Below are 17,361 nucleotides of genomic sequence, written 5' to 3'. Positions count from 1 at the left end.
GAAATCTATTTTAAGAGTTTACGTCATGTGTTTCTGCTTCGCCCCCTAATTCACCTCATTTCAGTGATTTTTAAACATGTATGCCTCCCAGTTGTGGTAATCTTTTATTATTCGGTAAAATAGACGCGGTGTAATCAGGAAACTGGGTTCTGTTCATCAGTTTCTCTCGTCGCTATTGCTGTGTCCAAGGCGCAGATCTGTTTAGCTTATATATATATATAATTTATATAACGCCGTGAAAAATCTAAATTAATAATATATTATATAACTTGCCGCCTTAAAACATCAAATATACAGTACGCCATAGTTGAAAAAACGATATTTTCTGTTTTGCCAGTATACAAATGTATTTGTATAAATACAGTATGTAAAACGGACATTCAATGGACAGTGTTTTTTCTTTCTAATAAATAATAACAGTACAAAAGTAGGGCACACTTTGTGACAGATTTTTAATAAATGCTAGAAAATATTGAAAAATGAAAGTGTTCTTATGACTAAATGGCCAATCGAAATGTATTTTTTTAACTCTTTCAATAATTATGTCTCTTCTTAAAATGTTTGACAATAGCTTCGGAACCTCCGAACTATTTCCACTTGCGCCCAGTAGCAATGGATACGATCCAATTGTTATTGAAAAACGTACAGTATACTGCATGTAAGATTCCCTACACAGCAGTCAGCACCCTGTCCCAATATTCAAACTTTTTGCTTCCCCAAAGATATTTGTGCGTGATCGTGTATACTTTGCTTACTTGCTGTCACATCACACATCTGTACAATTACACACAGAAGTGACTGGCATTTAAGCGAACAAAAAATTCCCTACGTCTGTGACAAGTTTGTTTTTGCGCATAATGAAAATCGGAGTCTAGCTACTCAGAAATATTTATTAATCTTCAGTCTATGGCTTAAATGTGCTGCCTTCACCCCCTCCTCATAGCTGTTGAGGAATATGCGTCGTTACATTTTCTGCACATCAAGCCACAAACGGTTTCCTGTTACTCTGCCACATTTAGCTTCTTTTCAAGAAACAATCCCAGTTCTCAAAGCAAACTGCAAGGGGTAGGCAGCAAACTGACCAAGGGCATGTAGAATTCGAGACGTGGTCTAATGTAAATTGGAGATTTACTGTTAAATGCAACGTCCTTAATGCAAATTTAAATGCAAGCTAATTAATGTCGTCTAGAAATAGCCATCTAAAACGTCTTAATCTGGAAACAGCTCGATATTGGTTGCTAGAATGTTTTTGTATTAAATGAACAGACATCGATTGTTCATCTTTTATTCTCTACAATTAAAATTACCTGACGCTTAAATCAATGGGAAAGTTATCGAAATAGGTAAATGCTATTCAATTAGTAGGAAAGCCTAACGCTGTTCGTATAGTCTTAGCCTTGAAAGAAAAAAAAATGAATTCCCCAAATTAAAGGTTTGCACTTAAGATTACCCGATAGAAAAATGTTAAGGAGCACATATACATAGGAAGTGTAGAATAGGAGACATTGTAGCATGCTTCTAGTGTTTTGAATATCATCGGTATCACATTAAGACAGGCGTGTGCATGTATTTTTTGCAGTGAGAGAGCGTCTCCACGTCAGAGGACTTGGGGAGGGCAGTTCTGTTTAAAATGCTGTGAATGTGACAGCCAGGAGTCCAGACTGCCAATGTGAGGAAGGTGATGGGATAAACCGAGTACAACTGGAAAAAATGAGAACAAAAAGAGCAAGACGAATGTAAAATATAGATTTAAAATAAAAGTAGGAAACAAAAGAGTGTCAACAGAAGGAAATAAGTAAGGTTTTTCTATTCTACAAGTGACTCAGAACATCTGTGCCACACATTGAGGACGACGTACAGTATCCGGAGCAAAACGCAGACGGATCACAGCGAGGGGAGCTTTACCCTTGGGGGGGAAGATGACAGTGGTGCCCGGTGAAAATCTAGACGAGACTGTGGCACTGGCAGCCCTGTCCCACGATGTCTATGATCCCGAGCAAGCGGACCAGGAATGTTGTGAAAGGGTGGTTATCAACATCTCCGGGTTGCGCTTCGAGACCCAGCTTAAAACCCTCGCGCAGTTCCCTAGCACCTTACTGGGCGACCCCAGGAAAAGGATGCGTTTCTTTGATCCGCTGAGAAATGAATATTTCTTTGATAGAAATCGCCCCAGCTTTGATGCCATACTTTATTATTATCAGTCGGGAGGGAGGCTTAGAAGACCTGTTAACGTGCCTGTGGATATTTTCATGGAGGAGATAAAATTTTACGAACTAGGGGAGGAAGTCATAGAAAATTTCAAGGAGGACGAAGGTTTCATCAAGGAGGAAGAACGCCCATTGCCGAATAATGAATTCCAGCGTCAGGTCTGGCTTCTGTTTGAATACCCCGAGAGCTCTGGACCAGCTCGAGGGATTGCAATAGTCTCTGTTCTCGTCATTTTAATATCAATTGTTATTTTCTGCTTAGAGACGTTACCGGAGTTTAGGGAAGAGAACAGATTTTACGACCATCTGGTCTTGAACGGGACTAGCAGCGTCAAACCCAACCCGTTCACTGACCCCTTCTTCATTGTTGAGACGCTGTGCATCATTTGGTTTTCGTTTGAGTTGCTAGTGAGGTTCTTCGCCTGTCCGAGTAAGCCTGCTTTCTTTAAAAATATCATGAACACCATCGACATAGTGGCTATCATTCCCTACTTCATCACCCTGGGCATGGAGCTAGCAGAACATCAGGGAAATGGCCAGCAAGCCATGTCTTTAGCAATTTTGAGAGTTATTCGTTTGGTAAGAGTCTTCAGGATTTTCAAGCTCTCCAGACACTCCAAGGGACTCCAAATCTTGGGGAAAACCCTCCAAGCAAGTATGAGAGAACTCGGGTTATTGATATTCTTCCTTTTCATAGGTGTCATCTTGTTTTCCAGCGCAGTGTATTTCGCTGAGACCGACGACCCTTCCTCTGGATTCAGCAGTATCCCAGATGCGTTTTGGTGGGCGGTGGTATCCATGACTACTGTGGGCTATGGAGACATGTGCCCTGTCACAATCGGTGGCAAAATCGTGGGTTCGTTGTGTGCCATTGCTGGTGTGCTGACAATTGCGCTACCTGTCCCTGTCATAGTCTCAAATTTCAACTATTTCTACCACAGGGAGACTGAACACGAAGAACAATTTCAATACACCCATGTAACGTGCGGTCAACAGCAGTCCTCCTTCGGTGAACTGAAGAAGAGTGGCAGCAAGTCCTCTCTCAACAAATCAGACTACCTGGAGACAGATGATTTCGATGCAATAAAGTATACAAACTGTAGCCCGACAAAAGCATACACGGGCAAGCTATCTGATGTATGATTGTAGCCTGCGCGTAATTGGACCAGAGAAACATAACGTTTCTGTGAGTACATCCCCCCATTCAGCACTTTTGCTTAAAATATTGGCCGCCTGTTGTTTCGCGCATCCTTAATGCAACGAAGTGAGTAACGAATGTGAGAATTGAAATTCAGAGAAATTTCTAGCAATGGGTGACATACACGTGGATTGTGAGTGGTACGGTTTGCTTTCCCTTTTTAAAATTGTCTTCCGTGTCGTGTCTTCATCTTGGGCACTGCGTAAAATAGCGGGCTTCATTTTCACTTGCTCTTTTAACCTCCTGCCCCGCTTTGCAGCACTTTATTAGAAGTAAACCTATCATCACTACTAACCTTCTGAGATATTATTTGAAATTGGCATGTCAGTTATATACAGTATATATATATTCACGTACTGTATGTAGAATATACGTACAGTATATAGAGATCAAGGAAAGGACCAACTAATTCTGAATTACAGTGTGCTTACGACCTGCGGGCGGTACAATTAATTCTGCACAAGGTCATTGTGAGAGGTGACCTGCCTCTGTTGTTTTATTGTATCCATCTCCCGCGGTCACGTATTTTTCCGTGAGCGCCACTCCAAAAGCATCATTCATTTGATCAGATACGAGGAATTAGCCGTGTTAGATGGATTCTTGCAGCGATGCCATTGTCTTGTATAGTGGAAACTCTATCTCTTGTGTGTGTGCCCTTTGAAGACTGTACAGCGCCATTAAAAAAGCAGCTGTCACTGAAACGTGACGAGCAGCCAATAAGCAAATAACTTCTCTTCGCACAACAAATTATCCAATAAATCCTACCCCCTCAGAATTTATTTTTCTGCCAATATCAGTCATAAGCACTTTGAAATCATTTTTTTCTTTGTTAACTGTGACAGCCTTTAAATACCTAATTTGCACATAGAACGCTTCATTTTGTTTACATCAGTCGTCAAGGAATTTAATTCCTTCCATTCCTTTTCTGTCACCAAAAGGCTTATTTGTAAGTGCCTGGTATGATGAAGCAATGGTCGGGTACATAAAAGGCAGAAAAAGTACGATTAGTATTTCACCTTGTATGCAAGTCAATACATTCAAAATTAGCCAAGGGAACGTTTCCCCTTATTGTTTTACATGAAAATGGATGCTAATTTTACCAAGCTTTGCAACGCTTAGAGCGCCACAGAGCGGAGGAATGAAAGTCTTGCAGGCGTCTCTAGAGACTCACGTTTCTATAGCAACCTTCTAGACTGTTCTCATAACTTTTTGATTTTGGCATCAGAAAGAAATACATCGATTAATAATTTCACTTCAAAGGTGATAAAACTTAGTTGAATTTATATAATTGTTATATTTTTTTAAAGAATTATGCAACATGGGTTATCTTTTTTTAAATACAGAATTTTATATTTGTATACAACATAGCACTGAAAATCTACTTAACTGATGCTAAATAAAAAGTCGAACGCCGTAGGTTCATAACCAAGAATCATCATTTGTTTTCATTATTCCCATTTTTCAAAACTATATAATTTCTAACGCATGCAACGGCTTAACGCTAAAGTCATTTGTTTCTGGTGAAATTGTAAAAAGGCCGACACATTACCGGTCTTTGAATTTTTTAAAGAAGAAATGCAAACTCCACCAACAACAGAATTATTCAATAAACGAAAAAACGCGATATTGTATCATTTGACCGTGGAGGGAAATATAGACTCAAATGATGGCACAAACAAGACTCACAGAAGGAAAATAAAGCAAAACAAGAAGATTTCGGTATTCAATGATATGAACGTTATATACCGTAACTGAACTATTGCCAAATACTGTAGAAAGAAAGAAAAACAATTCTGGGGAATCACTATTCCTTCCAGCCACACACTTTATTTTTGATACAACAAAAGAAAATCGTCGGATGTGTCTTGGAGTCTGAAGCGGTGTGTGATAAGGACGAGAGATTCGGAGTCCCGTTGGATGGATGCATTAAATAGTCAGGACATTGGCAGTTGTCATACTGTACCAACAGCGTGCTACAGTACAAAGGCTCAATTAACCAATCTGAAACGGATATAAGACTTTGTCCAAGCGCTGGATGAAGATTATTTCATATTGACCTTCTTGTCCTCCTCCTAAATGTGGTGAGAGAGGCGATGTTCAAAGACTACACGAGCAAACCAGTCTGGGAGGTAAGTTTTTAACTCTGATTTAAACCTTCAGTTACTGTACATTGCTTACGCCTCTGTAGTTCAATCTTACAGTAAATGCACGTGTAGTTCTAAAAACGTGCCATGTGATTCTAACATTGTTATCAAAACAATTGTTGTTTTTCTCATTTGAAGGCTTAAATCCTAAATCTGTCATGGTCGCATTTTATTAATTTCTCTGATTACTTTTAAAATTATAACTTACCTTTTTTTAGGGTGGCTATTGAGTGATTTGTGAACAATTTGTTATTGTGTAAAGTATGTCAAACAAACAGTAAATACCTAGAAGCAATCTTTACTGTCCCCTTTGTGGATTGTTCACATTTATTCTGTTCTATTTCTCCTCTTTGCCAGACTTAGCTTGTTTTGGAAGAATTGTTTGCATTTACAAAAGTAATTCACTTTGGTAGACTTGCACATTTCAAGGTTTGCTGTAAACACTCATGTTCTAGTCCTTATTTTATACTTTTATTAATAAAATTGTATTAGTTAATTTAGCTAATAACTTAGTGTCAGGTGACTTTCATTCAAAACAGTTACAGAGCTGTAAAAACAGCTTCATGATGTAGAAAGCCATAACAAAAAGTTTAGAAATTAAAATAAATGTTTAACAGCATAAAACGCCGCAACTATAGTAAATAATAAGGAGAATTACCACAAAATACATATGAATATCATAAGTAATGGAATTAAAATAAAATAAAAGGTGGCTAACGTCTAATCCTTCACAGTTGGTATTCATATAGTAACATCATAGTAACAGTTGACATTTAAGGTACATTATTTACACGGGATACCCAGGATTTATACAGTAACAGGAAAAGTAATTGCAGGATTCATACTGTATGTAGAGAGCCTGTCTAGTTATCGAGAGATCTCATTTATTTCATTTAACACCGCATGTTCAAAGGAATATGACACTTAAAAGTAAATCTGGCGGATGTCCGTAATATTTAACTGTTCTGTATGTGTTTTACAGTGTCTAGAGAGGATTTTTGCTTCTTCTTTAGAATGCATGTCAGTCTTCCTTTTTCACCACTTGACAAAAATAGCGTGATCTGAGAAGTACAGTAAATGTTTGAAGATTCGTACTTTCTAAAATGTAATATCATATAAGCTTTCATGTTCGTGAGCATCATTAAAAAATATATGCATACAAAAGGCAATTTGGGTTTCTTTAATGTACAGTATGTGTATGTACCGCAGAGGTGAATGTCTTTGGATTTGTACTCTATACAGGTATGTGTGTTGGAGTAAGCATCGTGTGATGCTTACTCCAACAGCCTGCCTACTAAGGGCTTGAAAATCATATGCAAGAACAATTTCTTGACGAAGTACAGTCATTTTATCATTATAGATTTCTAATAAAATCTTCTAAATCTTTCAACTTTAAAATCTAAAACTGTGCCTATACGTTTACCTTTTAAAACTTAAATATACAGCTAATTGCAAAAGTTATTTACTTGATGAGGAGTTATCATTGGGTACAAGACAAGATTTTGACAGACACGAATACGCCATAAAATATCCTGTTTTAATTCTTGATCGACAGGCTGATTAGAATTGTCATTATTACCTGTACACCGAGACATATAAAAGAGTTTAAAGGCAGATCGCTAGATGGCAGTGTTCGCACATTTTTGTACATAGAGGCGTAGCGGACCACAGGATGTTTTAAATGTTCATCAATCGTGAACGGATCAGGCTTTGCTTGTTGTTAGTAACCTTCACGAGTAATTATATAACAATTTACACATAACCTCAAAATAATGTCAACTGAATATCTCATTCAACAATGACATTTAGTTTTGTTGAAATCAGTAGAACAATGCACATATTACTATAATACACCATTATTATTTTAAAGTTATTGAACAGAAGAATACTAACAGACTGAAAAAATTAAGTCTTCACTTTAGAACACTTTGCGAGGGCTGTGTACATTTGGCCATTCTAAAGTTTCTCACCTTTCCACCTGAGCACCTGCATACTGGGAGTTGAAAGTTGCACATTCTCCTGTATGAAAAGCACCTTTGGATCTTTTGGAGTTGTAAGAGCCATACAAGAGCAATTAATTAAACTGTTCATTCAACAAATTAACAGGGCATCTGTATAAGCAAGCAAAGGAAAGACCAAAGATCCAAAGGTTACATAATACGACACATAACAAGACGTTCCTGAACTTTAAATTATTTTGTGCTCTTATTAGTTTAAAATATAATTCAAAGTAATATTAAATCATATTTTAGACTGAAATGTGAAACATTTTTTGAAAATGTTGTTGAATTGTTCTTTTAGAATTCACAGTTGCGTTAGCTCAGAATATACTACAGAATCATCGGAAACCTTTGGCCTTTCAAAAGTCATTGCTTCTGGCGCCGTGACACACAGCACACACAGGACAGAAATAAAAGGTCACAAACCCCTCACAACCTACTGCTGTATCTTTCTGCTGATGCTGTGCGGCAACACATTGCATATTTGAATTCCCTTAACATGTATATTTAGCATTTTTGGAATTCAAATTATTCAGATGAGATGGGAACCTGTTTACTTCTTGTTTTATCTTTTTCAAGATGTCATTTGTGCTGGATACTGTATACATGGTTTCCAGCACCTATGCTATTTGCTCAGTGGCAGAAAAAGAAACGTATCAACAGTATATATACAGTATAGGGTGAGTTTTACAGCTTTGTGCTTTGTACAGCCTTGCTTTTAAAGCAGGTGTGAAAGTTTGAAGTTTTGAATTGAGCAGTAGAGAAAAGGTGAGTGAAAAGAGTGTTGAGTATACAAAACATGGATTGAAGACCAGAGCTTTGAAAGTTGCCTGGTTGGTACTGTATGTAACCAGGGAGTTTGTACAAAAATCAAAAGGTTTTTGTAAGACAAAAAAATGTACAGTATTTGGTATAAAAATGTGGTCTGCTCAAACACTTAATCAGACAGAAACTCAAAAGTGAGTGGTTCAGATATCATGCAGAAACTAGTTGATGAATATACAGTAGTATTACAACATTACTGTACATTATGGTTCAGTATAATCCATATTGCTTGAATAAAAGCTCTGCATCAGTTACAGTATGAAACACAAAGATTAACATTTGCTAAAACATGTCAGATACAACAAGATTTTTTTAAATGTTATTAAAAAGGTCAGGTCAGTTTTAAATTATTGACTGAGATCTTAAACTTAAGCATATGATACACTCAACTGCCTTTGATCATACAGTTATCTGTGCATGATAAAATCACACATTTTATTAGTACTTTAGTTGTGGTATCAGTCTAAAAATAAGCAAAGTAGATGACATTTTGCTGCAAAGGCCGTAAAGCATTTCAGTTCATGCCTTAGAATGAAAGGTTTATGTTATATTATTCTTTGGAGGTAGTTTCATAAGACTTACAACATCCCTCTCAGAGTGTACTGTCTCCTCATGATCTCAGATAAGTATAGTTCACATACACAGTATCCTGTAAGAGTCTGCTCTGTTATGCATATTCATATCACCAAGTAGCTTAATGTTTTGGGATGTGTATAAACCTGAAAATTGCCAATGATCCAGCATTAGGAGAAAAATGTGCTTATTTTTAGACTGATACCACAACTAAAGTACTAATAAGATGCATGATTTAAATTATATTATTATTATTATTATAATGCACAGAGAACTGTATAACTGTATAACTTTGATTTAAAAAGTTCACAGGAAAGGTTATGAAATTCTGTAAAATACATTGCTCTTAAAATGTCTGTCTAATGGCATTTATTTAAGTATGAAAGGAGAACTGGGAAGAACGAAGCCCCCTTCACACTACAAATGTTACTTACAGGAAATAACAGATGTGGAAGTAAAGAGTTCTGTAGGTTTACTTTGATAGTTGACCAAAGGCAGTTAAGTGTATCATTTGCTTAAGTTTAAGGTCATAGTCAATGTCATGCAGCTCCAAAGTTTTTAATTCTGTAAGCTATTTTAACTTAAACATAGAAGGGCCAGATCCCCCAAAAGACTATTTTACCGGCTTAGGCCTGAAGAAGCACTAGTTCTCTTGTGATACCACAAGACAAGTCCAAGGGGATGACACTAATACAAAGTGTCTCCCAGGCAAGAGCAAGGTATTCATTCAGTCTCTACAAAACCATTCACAAAGCTCAGATTTTCACTGGGAACCACAGCATGGCCTTAAGTTAAATTCTGTCTTTTTTCAGCTCTAGGGATGTTGAACCTGAGGCACCTCCACTATTAAAACAGAAAACGATGTTCACAATGTTATAACATCAGTATATTATGGCTACTAAGGGGAATCTAGCTTTGAAAGCAGACTTAGAGGATTCATTCATTTATGTCATGTGCCCACTAGGTGGCAGTGTAGCGGGTAATAGTTGACTTTTTTTTGTCTTTCACTTGAATGGGACATCAGGTCGTATCACGAGTAAAGGGATGTTCACTTTATCTAATGCATGCATTTTTAGTTCTGAGATTATAACAATAATGATTTCCTGACTTTTAAATGTAGAGGTAGGCATTAATGATCAGTCTTATCAGTATTACTGAATATATCCTTGTGTAGGCATACATAGCAAAAACATTGAGATGAACTACATTGAAATGATTGATTATTACTAGCAAAAAAAATATTTTCGTCATTCTTTTCTTGATTAGTACCATCAAAGCAAGCCTACAGAACTCTTTACTTCCACTTCTGTTATTTCCTGTAAGTAACATTTGTAGTGTGAAGGGGGCTTCGTTCTTCCCAGTTCTCCTTTCATACTTAAATAAGTGCCATTAGACAGACATTTTAAGATCTATTTTACAGAACTCGTAACCTTTTCTACAATCATTTGTTTGATTAAAGTTATACAACAAGTTGCTTTCATTATGCAGTCATACATTCATGTGTTTATACCACTCACAATAGTAAGCTGTATTCAAGCTGTATCAATTTGATACTACAGGGAGTGAGGTTAGACATTCTTCCATTTTGAGTGACCACTCTGTCCAATGTGAGCCAATTTGGCTGACAACTGAAGCAAGGCAGTATAAACATTGGACACTTTGGACAGGCTGCCAGGCCGTTGCAGGGCAGACTCACACGTTTACTTACGCAGATGTATGGAGAACAATTTAAAGACTTTAATTAAGCCCGACAGTGTGTTTTTTGACAGTGGGAAGAAAACCTGTTAAAAAAACTCAGCACGTTCCAGGCCAGAATCAAACCCACAACCCAAGATCTGTGAGGCAGCACAGCTGAACCACCTTGTAACCCACAGAGAAAACACTGAACGACACCACGTTACCTGAATGAAAACAAACCCAGCTGGCAGTTTTGAGACGTCATGTGCTGCGTTTAATTATGATGTCTGTCTGAATGGTTGAAGAATGGTTCTCCTGTCCTCTCACTGTCTGTGCTCTTTTTCTTGATCAGGCTAGGTCTATTTTTATAAGACTGCAGAGAAATGCATAATAGTTCAAATCCATAGTCCCAAAAGGCATTCAGGTCTGTTCCTTAGCTAAGGTTCACTTGTAAATTCAATAACTCCCACTGTAGGTGTTTTTTTTAAAATACCTTTAATTAAGTGCAGATATGGAGTAGTGTGTAACAACAAAATGAGAGATTTTTGTAACACTTCGACAGCAGGAAAACAATTATCATTGGTGAAATAAAATTGGTTGAAATACTGAATTATTCTATACAGAATGATTCTTTTGTCTTCAGCAATCAGCGCAGGTTCTATAACCTGATATACAGTACTTCTTTACAAAGTCACCTAATTCATGAAAAGAACCCGCCCCATTTTTTAAATTAATTAAGGAGTAAATTAGAGATCCTGAAAAAAGAAGAAAGGTATATTAGGCCTGAAACACACATATACGTTATGTGCTTTGTGTCTACTGATCATTGATTCATCACTTATGCAATTGCTCTTTCAAATAAGCATCGCAAGCAATCATGATTTATTTTCTCCTTTTTGTGTCTTGCTGAAGCAATGTTTGTTAGTTTTGTTGGATTATAATGCCCTGGAATCTTTGGCTGACAGCCCAGGAAGCTCAATACCGCTTTAGTCTGACATTGCTGGTGTCGCCCTACCTTGAACCATATTTCTCTGTGCCATGTCTGTTGTGTGAGTCCAAGTCAGATGTCCTCAGTACCCTGTTTATCCGGCAGCTGCTTTGGGAATTGGATTGGGCACAGTAACCAGCATGCTTGATACACACAAACTCAGTTTAGCTGATACACACTTTTAACTCTGACACTCAATGGTTTCTGAAAAGACTTGCACATGCACATGTGTGCACATACTGTACACGTTTTTACCACCACAATTCCTGCAAAAGAGGACCAAGCCCTGTTTTAGCCACAATACTGAGTAAGCCTAACAAATAACAGCAGAGAGCCCAGCACGATCTTAATGAAAAGAGGCAAGAAAGTACAAAAAGTAGGACAATGAGGTAACCTTGTATTGCATGGTAATAATATATCTTGTTTGTTTAAAAATATTTTAGTAATAGTTTGGAAAAGAATAGTGCTCATATAGAGATATTTTAAGCAGAACTGCAGTCCCAATTTCTCAGACTAGTTATTAAATCTCAGTAGCAAAATAAATTAAATGATGACATGGAGAAAAATGACAAATTTTAAATTAAGCACAAATCATGATCTTTGTGAAAGTACTGTGTGTTCACCATTGTTGTCACTAACCACTGGTCTTACCACGGTTGAGAGTGAGAGTTTGCGAGAATGGTGATGTGAAGCGGCCCTTCCTGCTCACTAGTCACTGTAATGACTCATGTGATGTGATGTACGAGCAAATAAAAACAGGTTGTGCAGCAGACATTTCACTGCAGAAATGTTCAATGTGATCTGCATGTAATTAACAAGTAAGTAGTATCTGTTGGCACAACCGTCTTGAAGTTGAGAGCAATATTTCTATTGGATTGCAAGAGATGGATTCACAAGCCTGCTTGTTTACAATGTAATAGGGCCACTTCACCCCATTGGAAGTTTGGTTGCTCGTTCTGATTCACATACTATAATGGCAATAATGTTAAATTGTTAATTTGTCTATAATTATTATTAAACAGGTTGTTCATATAACCAAGCCAACTGTGACCAAGGTTCCCCAAGATGGCAGTCAAGGGTAGGATGGGATTAGTCAGCCAGGATTTTCTCAGTTCTCAGCCACATAGAGACCACGACAGCCTCCCACACACTTTCAGTGAGATTCTGTCAGCGAGGGTTGCCCCTCACCTCTGATCACGAGGTTCAGAACTGTGAGCAAAGATGTAGAAATCCCAATTGAAATCCCAACTGCGACGGACTGGCGTTGCTTGGCAAGATAGACTCAGGATCTCCTATGACCTTGAATTGGATTATAAATGGGTAGATGGAATGGATTACAATGTAAAACCGAGGTCCTGACTCTCTGTGGTCATTAAAAATCCCAGGGCGTCCTGGCCAAAATTTCCCATTGCTCTTACCAATTGTGGCCTCCTAATAATCCCCATCTGTGAATTGGCTTCATTATTCTGTTCTCTTCCCCACAAATAGTGTTTACCACTGATGAGCGTTCTGGAGCACTATGGCTGCCGTCGCATCATCCAGGTGAGTGGTGCACATTGGTGGTGGTGGAGGGGAGTCCCCATTACCTGTAAAGTGCTTTGAGTGTCCAGCAAAGCGCTCTAAAAGTGTAAGCATTTATTATTATTATTATTATTATTTCCCCTCCACTATTCTCTGGGGGTCCCTTCTCTGACTTGGGGTCTTACTCCTCAAGCTCTAGCCATGGTGGCAAACGTATCATCTCCCTCCTCTTCTGGGGGTTTGTGCCAATTCGCTTCGTCAGTGACTCTTGGGATACAGGCTGCTGCTCCTCCCTCACCTCTTGAGACTCTTGGGATATGGTCAGCCTCCTTCTTCTGGGTCTGAAACATCTTCACACAGGGCTTATCCTTGTCCATCCATTTCCCAAAACTGCAGCATAATGATCATTTCCAGGTCCTGGGCCCTCTGCTCCCTCGTGGCCTACAGGCCTGCTACTGTACAGTTTGATTCAGCTGAGATTGTAGCCAGTCGCCTTTCTTTCCAAGTCTCATCTTCCTATTTATCCAGTATCCCTCCTTCATCTTTCTCAGCTGCTCTTTAAAATCTTTGCATAAAGCTCACAGATTAAGTATTTTTATATCTTACAATTATTTTGAGTGAGGTGAACAATATTTTAAAGATTACAATAAGCTCAGGAATGTTACATGGTCAAAACAGACTACTGACAGTGTACAGTATGTCTCTTTTAGACATTTGTAAAAAATATTTTGTAAGCAAGTGTAGCAGTATTGTAAAGAAACAGATAAATCAGACTGCATGGACAAACCTAGGAATTCGTTCAGTCACAATTTCTGCAATATTTTCAAACACACGAACATACAGTATAAGTTATGTAACAGGCATTTAATTTCAGGTTTATTGAGCAACAGATCATACAGTACTTGTGATCTGTTCAGTTTTAGAGAATCAAACTAACATCTACAGCCTATACTGCTGTGTTATTCTGAGACTATGAGAGGAAGTTCTGGGATGCGACATGATGTCTGATTGGCAAGGTGGCGTGGATTGCATGTGATCTCATCAGTACTTGTGTGGACTGCTTCATAATTAGTGGTTGAAATGTCATGGGTGCTCTATCCCTGTGTCGGAGTCTGTCTGTCTGAACTCATCCAAAGGGCTTCACGTTGTGTAAGGTAAACAAATACAAACAAACATTAAAGTCCTGGGGTTTCAAAACATTGTGATGCCTATACACCACTTTCTAGCTGTTTTAGAAAAGTTCTAGCAAATATAATAGCTGTGAAGATGCAATACAGTAATCTTAGTTATAGAGTGAAAAAATGCAGAGTAAAACAGGAATTCAAGAGAATTTGGTATATATTTTGGCAGCGATTTCCTTTTCATTTCTCAAAACAGATGAATGACACCAGGGTGGAAGCTTATTTTTCTTGTTAGTGATGTCTACAGCTACAGGTTGCATCAGTGCAGCCTTGTCAAGGGAAGGGAAGGGTTCTCACTGTCCACAGATTGCACAGAGCAATCTTTGATGTGTTTTGGAGTTTCAATTGCATTTCAGATTTAAGCAGCATTTAGAGCTCTTTTCTTTTTTTGGTTTGCAGGGTACAGAAGAGAAGCAATTTCATCACTTCCAAAAATGAATCCACACTTAATATGGAAAACAAAAACAGTTTCACAAGAAATCACATGCTCTCTACAAACAAGTCTGAGATTTTTCTGACATGAAATGAAGAAGAATATAATTTAAAAAGCACAAACCACAAGGAAATGAAGATCAACGATACCTTGGAAATCCAGTATCTTCACACAATTACTTCTTGTATATACTGTATAGAAATTATTGGATATGCTGTGCTTTGAAGGTGCGAAACCACGAGTTACATGAAGAAACAACACGTGGGACAAAATATAAAAATTGATCCGTAACAAAATGTTAAATGTGCTATGTGAAGTTCTGTATGTACAGTATAATACTACATGGCTCTGAAAACTACATATACAGTACAGGTATGTGTTCTTGCTGATGAGCCTCTTGATGTACAGTAGTCAAGTCTGTTTAGTCTAAAGAAGTACTTCATATGCAATAGGAAAAAAACTGAACTATTAGAAAAACATTTACAGTATGTTCTGTACTTTGCATATCGTGTGCTATACCAAAACATCTATTACATGCTTGGAAACCAGGGCATTCAAAAAGGTAAAAGTTATACAATTTTTGTTCTATGTCAACGGCTCAAAATTGCTCTGACATTTTTATTATACCTTGTGGGAACAATTGATAGCTCATTATCAAAAACACCACTGTTCAACTAGTGAAGTTATTAAATCTATATTTTTTTAAGTATCATATATGTTTTATAAAAAGGGATCGGTTAAACTGGTGAATTATTTTTAGATTTTTAACATTTTGCAATGTAATTAAGTTTTTATTTTGCCTTTATATATATATAAATTGAGTACTGAGGGGGTTAATGTACCTTAAAGAGCTTCCTGTTCACACTGAAAACTTTTCTTCGGAGGAATGTTGGTGCAGAGAAATGCAGTACATTGATTCACTGCAGGTTTTTAATAAGTTTAATGTTTTTTGTTTTCTTTTTTTTATCAGAATGCTGTATCAGTGTAATTAAAGGCATCTACCTCAGTGTCCTCATATCCATCATTATACAGCTTTAATACCTGTTCATGTATAGTATGAACAACTATATGTTAAGGTATGAGTGATGTTTTTTGTTAAACAAACACAATGATTGATTTCTTATACTTGTAGAGCATATTGGCCAACATAAAATTAAATGGCTTTTTTTTTAAACTAATTCACAATTTTCAGAACTGAAAACTATTGTTAATTGTTGAGATTTTGTCTGAGGGAAACACTTCAAGATTTTATCAGCTGGTTGCATATGACAAAGTAGAGTGTACATGACTAAGAAAATAACACTCAGTTTTGCTCTATTCATCTGACAAAATGTCACTAAAATATTTTACATAGTAACAAGAAAAACCCTGGTAACATCAAGCTGGTTAAATTACCAGTTATCAAAGGAGATCAAATCGATCAACATACATTGACATCAAACAAAATTAAGGCACCACACTTTTAAAAGAAATCTTTTAACATTTTTTAAGCTGCATCTGCAACATACTTACAGTATGATTTTTTATGATTACTGATTTACACTGATTTGTTTAAAATCATCTTAATAGGATGTGCTTCTCTCAACTTTTAGCATGTTCTACAATGTTTATATTTCCAAATAGCATTCAGCTTCTTCAATCTACTGCATGTTATCAAACAAGAGATATCACTCATGTAATATCATATGGTTTTCTTTTCCATAAATTCCTTTGCCATCCACTGAGCACTGAAAGTTTGTGACATTTCATAATTATCTACAGTAGTTCAAATTCAGGAAAAAACTAACAATGTTTTTTTTAGTCAAAAACCTCACATCAGATCCCGCTTCATAAATATTAAGCAGAACAATATTGAGGCTAAATGCAAGGTGGTCATTAGTAGTTTTAAGTTTAAGTAGTGTAAGAAAAAGTGAGCACTATGTACTGTACGAAATACAGTATTGATTTTAGCCTTTAATATCCCCATGTTTTTTTCTTTGTTGATTTAATGAAATTCATTTTTTACCTATTTTTATTTTTAATAGACCATTTATTGTTATCAATATTTATTTTTTCACAAGAAAGCTACAGCTGAAAGTTGCGTTTTTCCTGTAATGGTAGTTGAGAATGGAGTGGAGATTGCAGAAGCATTTTAACAAACACTGTAAGACTGCTAACACTGTGACATTTCATTCTGAAAAACAGCTTCATTACTCATCTACCCTGCACGTTTACATTGTTTACTTTATATCAAAATAGTATAGAACTTCTGATTATGCACAGCTCCCTGTAACTTGTGTATGCCCCAAAGAAAAAACATCATCCCTGCAAGATCACAAGTTACACTATGGAATACAACACTCTTCTAGATGGAACAGGCATGTGTTTTTTCTGTCTACTTGATCCAGTTAGATCCATGTGATTCATTTGTTTCTTGGAATCAAACCAGGTGATCGGTTTCTAAAACAGGAAGGGCAGCTTTTTCTAGACTTTAAGGCAATTGATGACTTTATATATATATAGTATTTGGAAATGGGAATTTTCTGTTTCCATAACTCCAACTTAGACTGAACAAGTCTGCATTAACTCAACTCACTGCTGCTTTCCCTTTCACTATAAAGGGAAGGCTGACTAA

At 37.0% G+C, this 17,361-nt stretch overlaps 1 protein-coding gene across 2 annotated transcripts; it reads left to right on the top strand.

Moving 5' to 3' along the window:
- The first annotated feature begins 1,664 nt into the window (after positions 1-1,664).
- LOC148829401 (potassium voltage-gated channel subfamily A member 1) lies at positions 1,665-15,732 on the top strand. 2 transcript variants are annotated; one of them, XM_088924108.1, is made up of 2 exons: positions 1,665-3,393; positions 14,714-15,732. In XM_088924108.1, exon 1 carries the CDS (start codon positions 1,920-1,922, stop codon positions 3,348-3,350), a length of 1,431 nt encoding a protein of 476 aa, XP_088780234.1. In that variant the 5' UTR covers positions 1,665-1,919; the 3' UTR covers positions 3,351-3,393; positions 14,714-15,732. The 2 variants fall into 2 exon arrangements, with proteins under 2 accessions (XP_088780234.1, XP_088780235.1); XM_088924109.1 differs by lacking the exon at positions 14,714-15,732 and having other exon boundaries at positions 1,692-3,063; positions 3,149-5,193.
- Positions 15,733-17,361: the final 1,629 nt, after the last annotated feature.

This window comes from Atractosteus spatula, chromosome 8, assembly GCF_055471065.1.
Source record: "Atractosteus spatula isolate fAtrSpa1 chromosome 8, fAtrSpa1.hap1, whole genome shotgun sequence".
Classification (NCBI taxonomy): domain Eukaryota; kingdom Metazoa; phylum Chordata; class Actinopteri; order Semionotiformes; family Lepisosteidae; genus Atractosteus; species Atractosteus spatula.
This window is presented reverse-complemented; position numbering and strand designations above follow the sequence as displayed.

Excerpts from the sequence above, each read along its gene's own strand:
- LOC148829401 (XM_088924108.1), top strand. The coding sequence starts at position 1,920 with ATGACAGTGGTGCCCGGTGAAAATCTAGACGAGACTGTGGCACTGGCA.